Source organism: Talpa europaea (genome assembly GCF_964194135.1).
Source record: "Talpa europaea genome assembly, chromosome: 5".
NCBI classification, from domain to species: Eukaryota; Metazoa; Chordata; class Mammalia; order Eulipotyphla; family Talpidae; genus Talpa; species Talpa europaea.
In genome coordinates this window covers 96,000,501-96,017,948 of record NC_140071.1, presented here as the reverse complement: position 1 = coordinate 96,017,948, position 17,448 = coordinate 96,000,501, and the positions used below count along the sequence as shown (strand labels likewise).

The 17,448-nt window shown below is 34.2% G+C and overlaps 1 protein-coding gene across 2 annotated transcripts in view; it reads left to right on the top strand.

Moving 5' to 3' along the window:
* The window catches only part of CFAP299 (cilia and flagella associated protein 299), a gene marked incomplete at both ends in the record, with an annotated part of 568,636 nt that overhangs the window by 327,673 nt on the left and 223,515 nt on the right, over positions 1-17,448 (top strand). Inside the window, one exon of one of the 2 annotated variants that reach the window (XM_084233912.1) lies at positions 9,025-9,034. The exons of the other annotated variant lie outside the window; for it this stretch is intronic. Within the exon in view, the coding sequence (XP_084090038.1) occupies positions 9,025-9,034 (10 nt within the window). The remainder of the gene's footprint in view (positions 1-9,024; positions 9,035-17,448) is intronic. 2 annotated transcript variants of the gene reach the window in all.

Genomic DNA, 17,448 nt, shown 5'->3' with positions numbered 1-17,448 from the left:
TCATGTTTTCCCTTCTGTTAAAAAAAAAAAGACATTTATCACTTAAAGAAACTTATGGCACAGGGCCTCCCTGGTGGCGCAAGGGGTTAAGACACAACCTGTAAAGGTGTTTGCAGCCACTTGAGCACGAGTTTGATCCCCGGCTGGCCAGGGGGCATTCCACATGGCACAGCAGACCTCTCCTGGCTCACCTGCTGCTCCCCTCAGCAGTGTATTTCAGTCTATCTGCCTGTTCTGTTTCCTACTCTGTCTCTGGTGAATCCTCTCACCCCCCATTCCTCTGGCCTGTACTCCAGTTCTTATATACATAAATAAATAAATCTTTAAAAAGAAAAGAAACTTATGGCACCGAAAATTTCTCTTGCAAAGACTGAAGAAATAAATTATTTCTCTGCTTTAATATAACTGAACTGTTTCTTAAGTGGAATGGAGATAAATACCTTACCAAATGTCTGAAATTTTGGCATCAGTGCAAGCTAATCTACATATCTGTAGTGGAGATTAGGTCATTCTAGAAAACTGCACTCAGATAAGACCATGCAACTATTCATATTTATCCCTTTTAAAGTTATTTGGGTAAATCCTGGAATTTTTTTTCCTGGTTATTCTGCCTTACAACATCTGCTAAGAAATAAATGCAACTCTGCAAATGCTTTACATTTATATTTTTAAAGGTAAGCATATGACATCTCCATTAAGTTTGCCTTTAATAATCATTTTATCCTAGTTAATTGCTACTGAAGGTTAAGTCTTATATCATGTAACAAATAAGCCTCATCAGAAAAAGTGTGACACTATCCCAGTTTTGTCTGTGTTCTGATTGAGGGAATATTTCTGTACGAGCCTTGGAAAAGTTGACATAGTGGGAGGAAAAAAATGCTTAACTCTCTGGAAAGATATAATGGAAATAAAATGTGCTGATGCCATCCTTCCTAGTGAAATCAACTTCTAGCCTGACATATATTCGGTTGTCTCTTTTTTTAAGTCTGTTTCACCTTCAGTGACCTACTGACTGATTGAGCCAGAGGGAAATCTATACCTGCCCCATAATATAAACCTAGCATATGTCTACTTAATAAAGAGGTTAACAGGTCTTGCTTAGTACACATTAAATCCCTGTTGTCATCTATAGTTTTCTGAAGTCTTTCTGATCAGCCGACCGTCTTTCTTTGTACCTGAATCTGCCTATCTATTGATGCCTGTAACTAACATTTTGTTACTTCAAGGGGGATATCAGTGTCTGAAAGACCACCATATAGGCTAATCTAGTTTGCCCCCTAAAGAAAATGAAATGCTAATATAGCCCTTAGATTATTGAACTGATACGATAGCATATATTTAGCCCAAATAGCATCTTACCTTTTTTTGATTGAGAAAAAATATTTAAGTTTGAGTTTAAATTAAATGCTAGGAAAGTAAAACCCATAAACAAAATTGAATTATTTGTAGAAATTTGTAGACATATCTATAGAATTATCTCTAGTCTCTTCCTTCTGTCTTCTCTGGTCTGTGACATCTATGAGAAACTCTTGACTGCTGTACCTTTGTCCTTCTGTAATCATTAGTGATCTTGACTAACTGCAACCATAAGGAAAGTAATCTAACTTCTGTTAGTTATATCAGAACACTGCCATCTGCTTTCTAATTTTAAAATCAGGTAAACTAATACAGGCATATTTGTTATTGTGAAAAAATACATCTTTTCTCAGGTCTCTGTCCCTGAAATTGTGACTCTCCTTGTGGCTCTCTGTTGGCTACACAATCTGTTCTTAATGGATTTAACTAACTTAAAATAGGTTGCAAATATAAGGGCAGTTTGATGGCCTAGGAAAAGTCCAAGTGAAGTGGTGGTAAGACCATGTGCTAATAAGCAGTCAACCCCCTGGGCTTTCCCATTTAAAATCTATGACATTAGCCCGAACCTTAGGCATCTCTAGGTCTCTTTTCTTATATTAATAATTAAATAAGTTAACAACTGTAAACATACAACAGTATCTGGTACATAGAAGGAATAAATGCCAGCTTTCAATTCCTGAGGTTGTTATAGACACATCAGCTCAGTCCATAGTCTGCTTCAACACACATCTGAAAAACCATTATACACCATAACTCTATGAGAAAACTCAGAAAAACAGTGACAGCATTATGTGTTTAATTCCTAAAAGAACAAAATTGTTTATAAGACTGATTTATGGTCTAGTAAGTTCCGTATTATAGTCACAGAAACATTGAGAAACAGTCATATTCCAAAAAGCCCATAGAGTGCTCACTTCGGCAGCACATATACCAAAAAGCCCATAGAAAAACTTAGAAGTGACTCTAAGAGTTTATTGTTCTCTTAACCAAAAAAAAAAAAAAAACCTTATTAATGGCTCATTTGCACATTCAGATTTCTCTTCACTGTGTTTCATGTATTATGTGAAGTATATAAACATGTCAGTTTTGATAGTGGCAAATAAAACTGTGAGTTGTCAAAATATGTTAATAATGAAAGTGAAAGATATAAGAACAAGAAAGATATAAGAACTGAAGACTGAAAGATATAAGAACAAGAAATAAGTGAGAAATTGTGGCAAAAGACGAGGGGGTGGGACTAAGAAGAATAACTGAGGTACTTATTTTCTTAAATTTTAAATGGATTATCACATTTTGGTAGTTCCAGAGATTGTGAAGTGTTTATTTGCTTAAAAATAACTGCAATAAAACCACTGAATATACTACAGAGACCTAGGTATTCAGGCTCTTCTACAATCTTTCCAACTTTGCCAGCTTTTTGTGATATTCTTTCTCTGCAGGTACACAATTCTACCACCCAAAAAGATATTTCCCTCCCAGTATTGTCTTTCTTATCATCCTACCATTACTCTTGTGTTTCTATGGTAGTTATAACCTATCTTCAGCTGATAATATCCAGTCATCTTCCATATAAATCTAAATTGAGACAAATTAAGAATCTACTCTCATGTCTGAGGAAAGAAGCAGAAAATACAGATCATTCCTTTGAAAGCTTATTAGTAAAAAGAGAGAGAAAGATGGAATGACACTGAGAGCTTAAAAGGAAAATTTTCTTTCTCTTCTTTTTTTGTCCAGAAGGAAATTTATAATTTAGCTTTAGAGCTAGAAAATTTACCTAATGGAGAGGAAAATTGTGTGAGCAAAGCAAAAGAGGAAACTTGAAAGAGAAAAACTGAAAAAGGTGAAGATAAACTGAATCAACATAAAGAGCATAAGGAGTGGGATGTAGCTAGAGTTGACTTGGCACATGACAAGGCCACAGTTATTCATCTACTCTGGGAAGTAACGAGAGACATAGGAAGTTACAGGTCTGTAAAAAGTGGAGAATTTCACTGAATTCATTTAAAATAAATGCATTTGCTCAGTAACATAACTGTTGAAATGAGAAATGTAGTCAGGAATGAAGGTGGGCAATAAGGAAGTGTAGAAATGTTCTAGAAGAGCTACCATAAGAAATAAGATAGGTGTCAGCTGAAAGTAAGGAATGCAAAATTAAATTGAAGACCTAACTGAGATTAGATTCATATCGAGATGATGCAAGTTGTGCTTAAAGAAATTAATTTTTGTTAATTTCTAAGAATAAGACATGATGTAGGATGGTTACATTTTATGGTTAGGTTCATGATAGATATAGCAGATAATAGACATAATTACACGTCAGTGTTATTGTTGGCAAAAGATCAAACATTCTTAAAATTGCAGAAGCAGCATGTATTTCAAGTCTTTAATTTTAATAAAATGGATAAATATTGGTTTCTTAAACAATCTAATGCAATTCCAACCCTGCCTGTCATAGATAGAACTGTATCTGTAGAGGTCCCAAGCACTTTTAGAGATTTCAATTAATTCTAATGCATTCTGTTTTGTAGTGTTGATATATGTGGTTTTACATTAAGGAACTATTCAGTTAATAAGAATTAAGATTAAATGGTTATTTCATCATTTTAGAAGTGACCACAGAAATTAGATAAGACGTATCCAGTTTTTGTATAAACAAGAGAGCATAGGACCATTGTCTTTAGGCTCTATTTAGGCTCAAGTAGAAACTAGAGATAATGATAAAAATTAAGGCAGAAGTAGTACAGGGAAGGACAAGAGTTCTAGCAGTTATTTTCTTAGAAAAAAGAAAGAAATTGCAACCTTCTCTTTGTTTATTACATAGCAGGAGAGTAATAATAACTTAAGTGAAAAATTTACTCCAGAAAGAGTAAATTTTTACTTAGAAAGTAGTGAATGCTCTGTTCCATTTAGTCATTCAAGGACCCAGGTTAATGAAGTCTCTATCACCTTCAAGACATGATTTCCAAGTTTGTATCGCTTGCTGTCTGCTTTCAATGACAGAATGAGAAATACATTGAGTCGACTTATGGGAAATGTAATGAGCCAGTCTAGAAATGTTGCACATTTAATAATAGATGCCAACATTCTATTATTTAGAATTTGGATAATTTAAGGGAAGCAGAGAATGCAATTGAATTGTGAGCCCAGGAAAAGAGGTTATGTAACAACTGTATTTTATTTCCATGCCATACTAACAGCTGCGTAAGAGGTGTGGCAACAACAATTGGCATATTGATCCAATTCACCTCTTTAATCCCAATCTCCACATAATGTTTGGAAATACTTGACTCATTTTCTCCTAATTCTAGTTTGAATACATTTTTTTAAGATTAAGAAATCAACAATTAACCTCATTATTCAATATTAGGAAACTGTTGACTGTAATTCAAGTTCACCAGCTCAATGTCATTATGTAAGTGACCCATAATGATAATGAAGCAACAGAAAATTCTTGTTTTTTCATAGATAAAATTTTAGCCCCACCGTGATTGGGAACTGTAAAAAAATGTGAGTGCTTTTTGACTTGAAAGTCAAAGGACATTGATTTGTTAAGATAGTGGAATTTTGTATGATTTTTTTTCTTTTTTAAATTTCTGCTATTACTGCTATATTACTTATGCAATAAATGAAAAATCTTGCCTATTAAGTGAGTACAAATTTCTCAAATGTGCATACATTAAGATATCATTATTTATCTTTAAATGTCTACTATGGAATTTTCAAAATTCAAATTATACTTCTCTTATAATCCTAACTCAACTTTCAGTGAAGGTTTTCATAAGCACATATACTCAGATGTATTCTTTGAAAAATTGTCATCATTACTGGCCAATGTTACTATGTGGTTTGTGATGCCTAAAGAAACTATTGTGTTAATTTTTCTCATACTTGAGAGTTGAATTTATGCTACTATATCTTAAAACATTAAAAAATTTAATTAGGACATGTAACAATTTTCCAGAAATGCTGTAATGTCTAAGGATTAAGTGAAAAAATGATTTTTATTAAGTTGTGATCTCACAAGTTAGCACAAGTTTCAAAGGTGGAAAGAATAAAGATTTTTCCAAAGGAAAGGTTTTCAGAGGAAAAGAATTAGAATCATACTTAAATCTAATACTTTCTGATACCTTTTTGACATTTAATTTACATCAAATTATTGATAATCGTAGATATCAATACATAAAATTAAAGACTTAATATTTATTTATAAGGAGAAAGTTGTAAAAAATTAGATCATTCAATTGTTATCTACTGAGGGACAGAGGTTTGGTGTATATGCGTATTTGTATGTGTGTATTTAGCATACATATAAAGCTAAGTTTCTAGTTTCCATACTAATTTACTAAGTGTAACTTTCTGAATGGATTATGCACAGTCAGTTTTGACAGCATGTGTGTAGAAAATTAGATATGTGTATGAGCTCTCTGGCTTTGTGCTTTAGTATGGAACATTGATTTGGTCACTTACAATTCCGCCCAAATATCTCCATGTTAAAGAATTTGTTCTTGAACTTTAGCATACACAAAATTTACTTGGACAACATATTAAAAGTACATATTTGTAATAAAATGAAATTAGAATAGTAGCATGAATACACATTTATAATATGCATCTCCCCATAGGTACTTGATACATGGATATTAGGGAACACTACTTTAAGGAGGATATCAAGGAATATTTCTAGTTTCAACTCTTTTATTATGCATCTTATATCAAGGATGAGGTGAAAGGAATATTTTCAAAACTTCCAGATTTTTATTTTATTTTTTTTTTTTAGAATATGGTTAGTTTTGTTTTTTTAAATTTATTTATTTATACAAGCACGGGTACAGTCAGAAGCGCAGGAGGGTGAGAGAATTCACCAGAGCCAGAGCGGGGAGCAGAACAGGCAGAAGGACCGAAGTACACTGCTGAGGGGAGCAGTGGGCGGCAGGAGAGGTCTGCGCGCCATGTGGGACCCTCCTCCGGTGGCCGGGGAGCAGCCGGGGATCAAACCGGTGCCACAGAGGCTGCGGGCAGCTTCGCAACCCAGTGCTCAACCGCTGCGCCACCGGGGAGGCCACTTCCAGATTTTTATTTAACCTGAATTCTGTGGTTTCATATGGAGACCGTGATTAATAACCCAAATGTTTCTGCTTTTGAACGTGAAACATTTAAGTTTTAGAATAGGGACTGGAAAACTATGATCTGTTAATCAATCTAATCTGCTTCCTGGTTTTGGAGGGTCTGCCAGCTAACAATGAGTTTTAACATTTTGAAATGGCTGAAAATTTTAAGATAATAATATTTTGTGACATGTGAAAATTAGATTCAAATTGCAGTGCTCATAAATAGAGTCATGCTCATCTAGTTATGTACAATAATGTCTATATTATGTATAGTGTATATGCTTGTGGACTATAGTGGCAAAATGGAGTACCAACCACAAAAATTGTATGTGGTGTGCTCTCTTCACTTTGTATTGCCGCTCAGTACACTACCAGTTATAGTGACAAAATTATAATTCTAAGGTGTTTCAAGTGCCATAGATTGCCCTACAACATTGACTCTCATCCCAATATTCCCAACCCATTAGAAAATAACAACCAGAAAAATCAAAATTAAAATAGAATGCATAATCATGACAGAATTTCTTCATCAAAATATAAAGTGAAAATGCATTTCAAAGTACATTTCTGAGTCACTCATTTGTAAGTTAAGGAGGGAAAATCATTTGCCAATGTTGAGTTAATTAAATAATTTGTTTGCAATAACTGAAGAAATTACCCAGAGAAAATCAACTTTTTAAAAATAATTAGTATCTATAAGAACATTTGCTCAAAGAATTGAGAATGTAGGGAACAATATCATTATCAACTGAAAAAAAAAAACAAAGCAGTTGATTTTGAGTGGTTTCCTTGGTTATTGATCAGCCAATAGATATTTATAACTACCCAGTTTTTTATTTATTTGCGGAAACAATTCCAAGTGTGAAGTGACTGAATAACTATCCTCCATGATGATCTGCATGGAACAGCTCCTGGCAAAAAATGTTTTAAGTAGTTGAGAAAATATTAATTCAATATAGCCTGAAGTGGAATCAGCTAAGATGTTGTAACTAATGCCATTAAATATATGTATTGAGAAAGGATTTATTGTACCAATTTACAATTCTGTGAAAATTAAACATTGTTCAAAGATATTTGTCACTAGCTATTTCATGAAAAATATTTGAAAGTATAGTGTAATACTACTACTACCAATACTGTCAGCAATGAACCTCGTTCACTTTGTGACCTTAACCAGTGTCAGGTCCATGAACTTTTGTCAGAAATGGAAGCTGAATACCTTATTGGTCCAACTATGCAGGAATTCAATGACTTAATGATGGTCAAATTTTATTAGAGCTTTAATTTTTAACTCAGGGCTGAGAGTGAAATTTTTCTGAACAAGACAAAAACCTTGAACCACCATTTTAATATATTAAATAATTTTGGAAGTTAGCTTTCCTTCATACTTGACCATGTTATTTAATGGAGTCAACCTAAACATAAGGAAAACAGTGCTAAGGAAACAGTGCTTATATGTAATATTTTACTGCAGTTAATGTCATTTTGATAACAACTCTATGGCTTAAATAAAATGCATTACTTTTCTACTCCTGTGTAACAAATTGCTACAAACTAAGCAATTTAAAGCAATATCCCTGTATTACCTTACAGTTCTATATGCTGAAATCTAACTATTGGCCGGGCTAAGTTTTCATATGGAGACTCTTGGGAAAAACCCACTTCTAAGCTCATTCTTCTTGTTGGCAGAATTCAATTTCTTTTACTTATGGGACAGAAAATCAAATTTCCTTGATGGTTTTAACCGAGAACAACTTCCAGCTTCTAGTAGCTGCCCACATTTATTGCCACATGGCTCTCTGTAGCTTGAAGCCAGCAATGATGCATCAAATCCTTCTCATTCTTAGAACCTTGGGCATTTTTTTTTTTTTTTTTTTTTTTTTTTTTTTTTTTTTAAAGAGGCATGTATTTTTATTTATTTATTTGTTTTTTGTTTGTTTATACAAGCACTGGGTACAGTCAGAAGCGCGGGAGGGTGAGAGAATTCACCAGAGCCAGAGCAGGGAGCAGAGCAGGCAGAAGGACCGAAGTACACTGCTGGGGGGAGCAGCTGGCGGCAGGAGAGGTCTGCGCACCATGTGGGACCCTCCTCTGGTGGCTGGGGAGCAGCCGGGGATCGATCTGGCGCCGCAGAGGCCGCGGGCAGCTTCGCAACCCAGCGCTCAACCGTTGTGCCACCGGGGAGGCCCGAACCTTGGGCATTTTTAATCTCTGAACTCTAGGCAAAATTTCAAGGACTTGTTTGGTCAAACCTAGATGTAGGATAAGACTCATCTTAGTAGTAGTACCAGCAAATACACACAGTTTATAAACCAGAGGGTTGAGATCTTTGAAGCCCTCTTAAAATTCTGCCGTACACAACGATGTCAAGGTATTTTATGTACTCCGTGTGCTGTCAAAAGGTGACTTAAAAGGGATATCTCCATTTCCATATTTGTAGAAGATCTATCCCCTGAGTTCTTATTATATATCTAGGAATGCTTTTCAGAACTATGTAAGTACAAAGGAAATTTTCATACCAACCAATAAATGTGCTCAATTAAAAATCAAAATATTGTAGACAATTATCTGTATTTGGCAATACCTATCTGTGTGAAAAGGCATTTTTAAATACTAAATATTTGAGGTCATATTGATTATTGCATTAATAGATACACAGTGCAACTAATTTTGCTGATACAGAAAAATGTAAATGAATAATTAAACTATTTTTATTAAAAGGAAGATAGTACATTCTTGTTAGTATACCTGTCTTACAAAAAAAATTGAACTCATTATTATTGAATTTCATCAATAATTTAAAAATATTTACTATCTTTCTTTCTACAGGAATATTTCACACCCCTTTCTTTAGACTCATTCAACTAGCTTTGGGGCCATGATGACAGTGATAATCTACATATTTTGATACTTGTTCCTGTGTGACATCTATATAGTACTGGCTACTCAGCCCCCTCACTATATATATCATTATGATTTCCATTTCTTCAGTTCTCTTTTTACATTTGCTTATCCATACATCTTTAATCCTCTAGTTGATTAACCTCTATTTTAAATTTAATGTTCTAGAACTATCAGCACATCAGAATGATACATTTCATATTGATTTATTTTATATTATCTCATAGATGTATATTTTGTTATGTATGTCAAAAATGGGCCTGAAATAAGCAAATAAGGAACTAGTGAAAGTTTCCATCTTTCACTCAAATTTCATTTACTCACACTTAACTAGTCTCCATTTTAAATCCTGTTTGCAAAAATATCAGATTAAAAATGGAACTATTGTGGAATTATTGTTATTAAAAGACTAACAACTCCCCTATGAATGATTCCAATTGGCAATATCAAGATATATGTAGGTATCCTTCATTAAGACAAATCAAGCTCCTTTTTTAGTGTACTTTTATTTCTGACTTTCATTTTGAGAATGGCATACTTCATGAGTTCTAAAGATAGTCTTTTTCACTCCCATGATTTCTAATTTTGAATACTGAAGTATCCCAAATTTGTTCCTGAAGAAGCTCTATCTATCTCCATATATTAACATAATAAAGGCTTTATATGACAAAACCCACAACTAACATTATATTCAGTGTTGTAACAGTAAACCCTTTTCCTGTAAGATTAACTGTAAGATAAGGATATCAACTTTTGCCGTTATTATTTAAATATAGGTCCTTGTACCTAGCCTTTGCCCATATCTCCAGACCCTTTTCTTTTTACTGTGATCCATTAATGCCATTAATTTTTATTTCTCACCTACATACTTTGGCTCCAGTCTCTGTTTTCCTGGAATATTCATTCATCCTCTTTCTATTAGGTTAACTCTTGCATTTCTTTGCAATAATTAGCCAGATTATTCTTCATTCTATCATGATGCATAAAGACTGATGAAATTTTATAGTGGAAAAGCACAGAAAATAGGAAGGGAGTAGAGAGGTGTCAGACTCTCAAGCTCAGATGCTATTACAGGAAAATAAATATAATGGCCTTACCCTGTAAGGCTCTGGGGGTTAATTGCAGGCATGTAAAAGAAACATAATAATTAGACAATATTATTTTTCATTCTATTATTTATTACACCATCTCCTAATCCACCAACTCTTAGGTTGTCTCACTACTGTCCCCCAGCATAGTGCTTGGCAAATATAGGCTCTCAAAGAACTAATGGATGAAAGGATACCCCTGATAGGACTCCTCACTTTCTAATAGTGGCATTAGAAAATTTTCAGTTGTAGGTTCGAAATACAGTATATCAATCAGATTGTGAAAAACAACTGTCATATATATAAACATAGCAGAGCTTTTGTTTCCATTTTTGTTAATTTTAAAGGTCTACAGATCATGTTAGCACAAATGATTGGCTGATTTGTTGAATTGATTGTTATTATGGAGGAAAACCCATTCTAAGTAATTTCTGTATCTGATTTGTATAATGCCTTTGGCTTTATTACAATATATTTGGTTACTGACTTGTAAGTTTAGCATTTGTTCATGATGTTAGTGAAGAAAATAATTGAAAATTGTTAAGTATGGACCTTATAGTTAGTCACCATTATTGACTTACACATTTAATTTCAAGTCAAAACAAGGTTTTTTCCCTTTTAGCCAGTACTACAGGCTCAAGTTAGTATTTAAGAAATGAAGATTGTCATTGTTACTTGGTCTTCATCATATTTCATGTAATCACACATAACTTAGATTCTGGAAATTAATACTTATCTAACATTTTTGATGATATATGAAACTAAATGAAGTTAATCTACTCTATTCCAGCTGTATTGGCATTGTAATATTAACAGTGGCATAAATGTTGTTTTTTTTTTCCTAATCATGCTAAATATACTTATATAAAATAGTTCTTAAGGAGCATATGTTGGGAGATAAAAATGGAATATGAGGAAAATATGACTACTGAAAGTAACCAAATACCTTAAATACATAAATGAGTCAAGTTGTGAGGCAACTTGTTCTTTTAGCTTTCAAGAACTGTGGTTTTCTCAACCACAGCCTCAGCATGTATGAACCACCAGAAGGAGTTGTTGTTGTTTTATTTACCCCCACTCTCCACCCTCCCTAGCTTTTAGATGGAATTTTGAATGAGGTCCTTCATTACTAACATTATAATTTAAACATAGAGAATGATCTAATTTAGAAATGCAAGCAAAAGATGTAACTATATAGCAGGACAATAAGTCTATCTTCACATTTTAATCAACTTTAAACAAGGAGAAAAAATTCATATACTTGTGTTCTATAATGTCTGTGTGAAGAGGTATCTTGTAAGGCTATAAGGAGAGTCCATATTTTAGAAATGGAATTGGTAAATATTGTAAAGACGTTTGAAAAAATGGGGACTTTTTTATATGCATAATGCTTAATATTCCAATATATTTATTTTAAGTGCAAGAAAGTCAATGCTCAAAGAGATTGTTACTTTTCTTAATCATCCAGCAACTTCATAGCAGAGTTGGAATCAAAATCTACTTCTCTAGTATATTTACTTGAGCTTCTTTCTATCCACCTCAAGTCTGTCTCTTTCTGGAATCTCTAAGAAATTTAATTTCCTTTTCTGGTTTCTGTCTGTTGTTTTCCTTACACAAAGTTAAAACTATTTTCCTCAACCATCCTAGCCACTGAGAAAATAGCTTCACTTATCTCCACATTAGACCTCAAATATTATGAAGTTCAGATAAATTCTCTCCCAGTTTTCCTTGTTCTGATTTTTCAACTCTGAAATTAGCTGGTTTTCAGGGCTTTCTTCTCTCTTGAAGCCTTCGTTTCTAACCCCACCAATTTTCTTTTAGCTACTCTGTTATCATCACTGGCATTTGTAATCCAATTTTGATCTTTCTTATAATTCTGAGATCAATATTTCCAGGTGGTATTTAGATAAATTTATTGTTGTTTAATAGCCATTATTTTTTAACAATTGTTTTATTTTTTATATAATTCTTACATCATTTTTCATTTTTATATAATGTATGCATTTTTCATTTTGGTTATATTCCCCATACAATTCCCACCCCCTTTTTCCGACCCTAATCCCTCTTCTCCTTCCCCCATCCCCCTACTGTAGTGTGTCTCTGGTCTATAATTGCTTGTTGATTTTGATTTTTATTGCAATTAGTCTTTTTCTTGGTCCCTTATTTAGGTTTTCTAAATTGCTGCTATGAGTAAGACCATCTGGTATTTTTCTTCTTCTTCTTTATCAGAGATCTAACAGGACGTTAGTCAGTCATATACTACTTACAGTACATGTGTAGCCATAAATAGTACATATAGGTGTGAGTATAGCCAGGATAGATGCTAACATACATCATGTACTTAAATAATTTTCACAGGGATTTTACACATGTTAATTCATTTAATTTCTACATTAGAAGGGTACTGGTATTATTTCTACTTTATAGATGAATAAATGAGGCATACAGGTACTAAGCAACTTGCCTGAGGTCACACAGCTTTAAGACTTGGAATTCTGATTCCAGAGTTCATGCTCTTAACTATTTCCCTTTACTATCTCTTAAAATATGTTTCAATTATTTAAAAAGATTTTTTTTAATTTTATTTTATATATTTTTTACATCATTTTTTTTTCAATTTTTACTGAAAATCTATAGGTCATTACTTTCTGTTTTTTTTTTTTTTTACCGACATCCAAGTGGTTTTATTTTTTTTTTAAATAATAGATTTTATTTTTATATTCCCCATACAATTGCAACCCCCCCATTTTGACCCCAATCCCTCCCCTCCCGCCCCTCAATCCTCAAAAGTGTCTCTGGTTCATAGTTTTTTGTTGATTTTGATTTTCACTTACTTATAGTTATTCATTTTCCTGGTCCCTTATTTAAGTTTTCTAGATTCCTGCTATGAGTGAGACCATCCGGTATTTTTCTTTTTCTTTCTGGCTTATTTCGCTGAGCATGATCCCTTCCAGCGCCATCCATGTTGCTGCAAACTGCATGTGTTTATCTTAAAAAGATTTTTTTAACACTAGTGTCCACATTATGCAATGGCCCAAACTGCCTCTTAATCTTCCTTCCATTCTTCCTCAAATATGTCTTGAGTTCTTACAATGCTGAAGCAATGTTTAAAGGATTTTGCATACTGCCACAGACATGAATGAAATCAGGATCACTTTATGAAGTGTTGACTTGGCAAAACAAATATCTTGTTCAACCAGTCTGTTCAGCACTATGTCTAATTGACCCCAAGGTCTGTGTGTATTTGTTATATTTGATCTAACTTCTAAATGGCACAACAGCATGGACTTTACTGAATCAGCTGCCCTATTTGTGACTCTGTTTTGGAGTAGGTGAACCGCTGATCCATTTAGATAGCAGAAGCAATTCAAACTTGGGAACAAACTGGCTCAATTTAGCTTCTTAGCCACAGGAGTAGTGAGATATCAAAGTGAATGAGGAGAGCAACAATATATAAAAGTGCTTCTGACAATGCTGATATTTGATTCAGATTATCCATATGTATTACAGGTTTATACTTGTTTGCAACTTTGGCAAATTTTTCTTTTGTCTTTATGCTTTACAACAGCATCATTTGCTTTCATTTACCCATACAGCAGAGAGGCTGTAAGTCAAAACATCTTTCAAAGGAACCACATCCTTTAACAAATCTAAAACATGTGCAAGAATAAAACAGCTAAACTCTAAAAAAGAAAAATGATTTTTCTCACTACTGACTGATACCTACGTGCAAAAAGTTTGGCTATGGGAATGTATTTGCCTTAGTTATAGCATTTATTGGATTCATCTTGTTTTAACACTTTTTGTGGTATTGAAGGGTTGGTGGTCACAATATTTATAATAGTATAAATAAAGTTTACGTTTTTATTTTGTGTGAGTTGTACAGTTTTAAAGAAGATAGTCTACAGATCAGATGACAAATTAACCATACCTTGGTTCATGACATTAGTCTTTGAATATGTTTTGTTTCCACTTGAAAATAATTCTTATAGTCACCCATTTTAATATCTTATGTTGCACATAACTATAATTTTAAATTTAGGACTTTTTCCCAGGATGTAGCAAGCTTAAATTTTATTTGTTTTTTAACTAATTTTTATTTAGCTTATCTCTGTATGTGTATGTATGTGTGTGTGTAATAATAAGCAGAGAAAGCTATAACAACTTTGAAAATGCACTAATGACTCCTTCCATTGAAAGAAAGTCATTTGGGCGGGCCCCAAAGTATTCCTTTTACTATGTTAGTAATGTCAACAAGGATTTTTTTCATAAATGTTTTACACTAATTTAAAACAAGATCTTAGCAAAAATTTTAATAGTAATAATACTGATAGTCTTTCCCAATTTTATTTCTCTATGAAGAGTGTCATTTGCTCAGAAGTACTTTAGGGCCTCCCCTGGTGGCGCAGCTGTTGAGCGCTGGGCTGCGAAGCTGCCCACAGCCTCCGCAGTGCTGGTTCGATCCCCAGCAGCCGGCAAGGGTCCCATATGGCACGCAAACATCTCCTGCCATGCCTGCTGCTCCCCTCAGCAGTGTAGTTCATCACTCTGCTTATTCTGTTCCCCGCTCTGGCTATGGTGAATTCTCTCACCCTTCTGCGCTTCTGACTGAACCCAGTGCTTGCATAAATAAATAAATCTTTAAAAAAATAAAAATTTAAATCTAATTAAATAAATGCCAGGCATCATGTGGAATGTTGACTCAGTTTAACTTATTTTCAGTAAAGTAGAATGAAAATGGAACATATTCTCATAAAGAACAAAAAGAATATGTATTTTCCTACTAGAATCAGTCTCTTTTCTAAGTGATTTGCAAAGACAACAAAAATGTAAATGCATAAAGCATGGATCGATCAGATTGTTCCAGCTCAAAAGAAGAACTGATTGAAAACTAGTAGGAAAACTTTGTGACTACATCTTGCCTAACTGCACCAGGCATCTTATGCAATTATGAGAAAAGAACACTCAGACATTAAGCAAGAAGCCAGCAAGAGTAGAAGAATCTTAACTAGGTTGTTCTGTTTTTCTTAGAAAATAAAATGTTTTCTAAAACATGGGGAGAATTTAAAGAGATCAGAAAAATCCTACAAAGATCATCAATAGCACCAAGGGTAACATCATTGGCAACCAGGATTTATGGAGCACTTACTACTTACCAGCGCTCTGCCAGGTCTTTCCATGCTCTAGTGCAGTCCTTGCTGTGACTATCAATTAGTATGCCTGTCTTCCCTATGTTTAGAGAAAGGCACACAGTGAGGAAATGGGTGAGCTGATCTCAAAGTCAAATATTTTTTTAGAACTATGTCTTAACTATTATGCTATGCAACAAAGCTTTTTAAATTGCTAACTTTAAGTTTGCATAAAATAATAAAGTCATAACTTTCAGAATAAGAACTGAATAAATTTCTCTCCTAAAAGAATGAAGTAAACTGCTTTGTAACTTGCTTGAAAGAAGCATTTAATTTCCAAGTTTATTGTCATCGTGCCTGTGTCCTAAGAATCTGCTCACATCCTACAGAAATAAGCCAAGAGCAGGACTCAACTAAACTTATGACGTCTTCTGATACGTCTTCAGCACTTATTGTCTCTTCACTTGTATTTATTGTTGACTTTTATTCCCCTCTAAGTTATCTCTCATCTATTGCTATCTGCCCTAGCCTCTAGTGATAATATTATCTGAAAAACTGATTTAAACAGTAACATTTGTTAGTGACTTGGTGAGCTATTCCTCCTATAGAATGTGTTTCTGTTGAGATTGGAATATATGGAGACAGGAGAAAAGAGAGAAAGGCTGCAGATGTGCTTGGAATAAATTGCTTCCTAAAAGAGCTAACTCTGATTTTGAAATCATCATCTGGTATGATGAGTTTAAACATTCAAATCACATAGCAAATGATCCTTATTCAATTTCCATCTTTCAAAGCAAACTTCTGATTATAATTTTACTTTGATTGTTGATCTACCTAGAGAGAATGTTCTGGGTAAAGGATGGAGTACCTACAAATGTGGATAGCTATAATTCACAACTTTAATGCTTAAAATAGCATCTGGTTACAGATCCATGACCATCGGTTAACATGTTAGTTTCTAAGACATAAATCCATTCCCTGAATGTTCAAAAAGTCAAATTTCTAAATCTAAAACACTGAGTATAGGCCTGGAGTCATGGTGAATCAGTCAAGGAAAAAGTCAAATTTCTAAATCTAAAACACTGAGTGTAGGCCTGGAGTCATGGTGAATCAGTCAAGGAAAATGTTCTTTGAACCGTTTGACAGTAATCCAGTTTATTTTCCTATATTACACCCTAATCTTGCTCTGCGTCCCTGCCCCTTAGAAAGTCTTGTAAGACCTGTTCAGAAAGTCAGATTGGAAGGGAGATACAGTTTTAAGAAAGAAGACTTTCCCATTACCTCCAGATCTACCACATAAGAAAATGAAGCCAGTTTTGCAAGTGTATGATATTTGAAAGTCTACATTGCCAAAGTTTTATATTATCCAAAGAAAAATATGAATCAGACAGCTGACAATTTCTTATAATTGCATTTAATTAAAGAATTTATTTTAAAGCTGCCTAGCATACTTGCTACATCCCACCTGGATGACTCTTGGCAAAGTTAGGACTACTGATAGTCTTACTAAAACCTCATAATTTTTGAGGTTGTTCCCTGTCTTACTCAATAAATATCATTTTAACAGTTGTCCTGATAAATCCAAATTAAGAAAGATATGTTCAGGGCCTCCCCGGTGGCGCAGCGGTTGAGTGCTGGGTTGCGAAGCTGCCCGCAGCCTCTGCGACCCCGGTTTGATCCCCGGCTGCTCCCCAGCCACCAGGAGGAGGGTCCCACATGGCGCACAGACCTCTCCTGCCTCCCGCTGCTCCCCTCAGCAGTGTACTTCAGTCCTTCTGCCTGCTCTGCTCCCCGCTCTGGCTCTGGTGAATTCTCTCTCCCTCCCGTGCTTCTGACTGTACCCAGTGCATGTATAAACAAAACAAA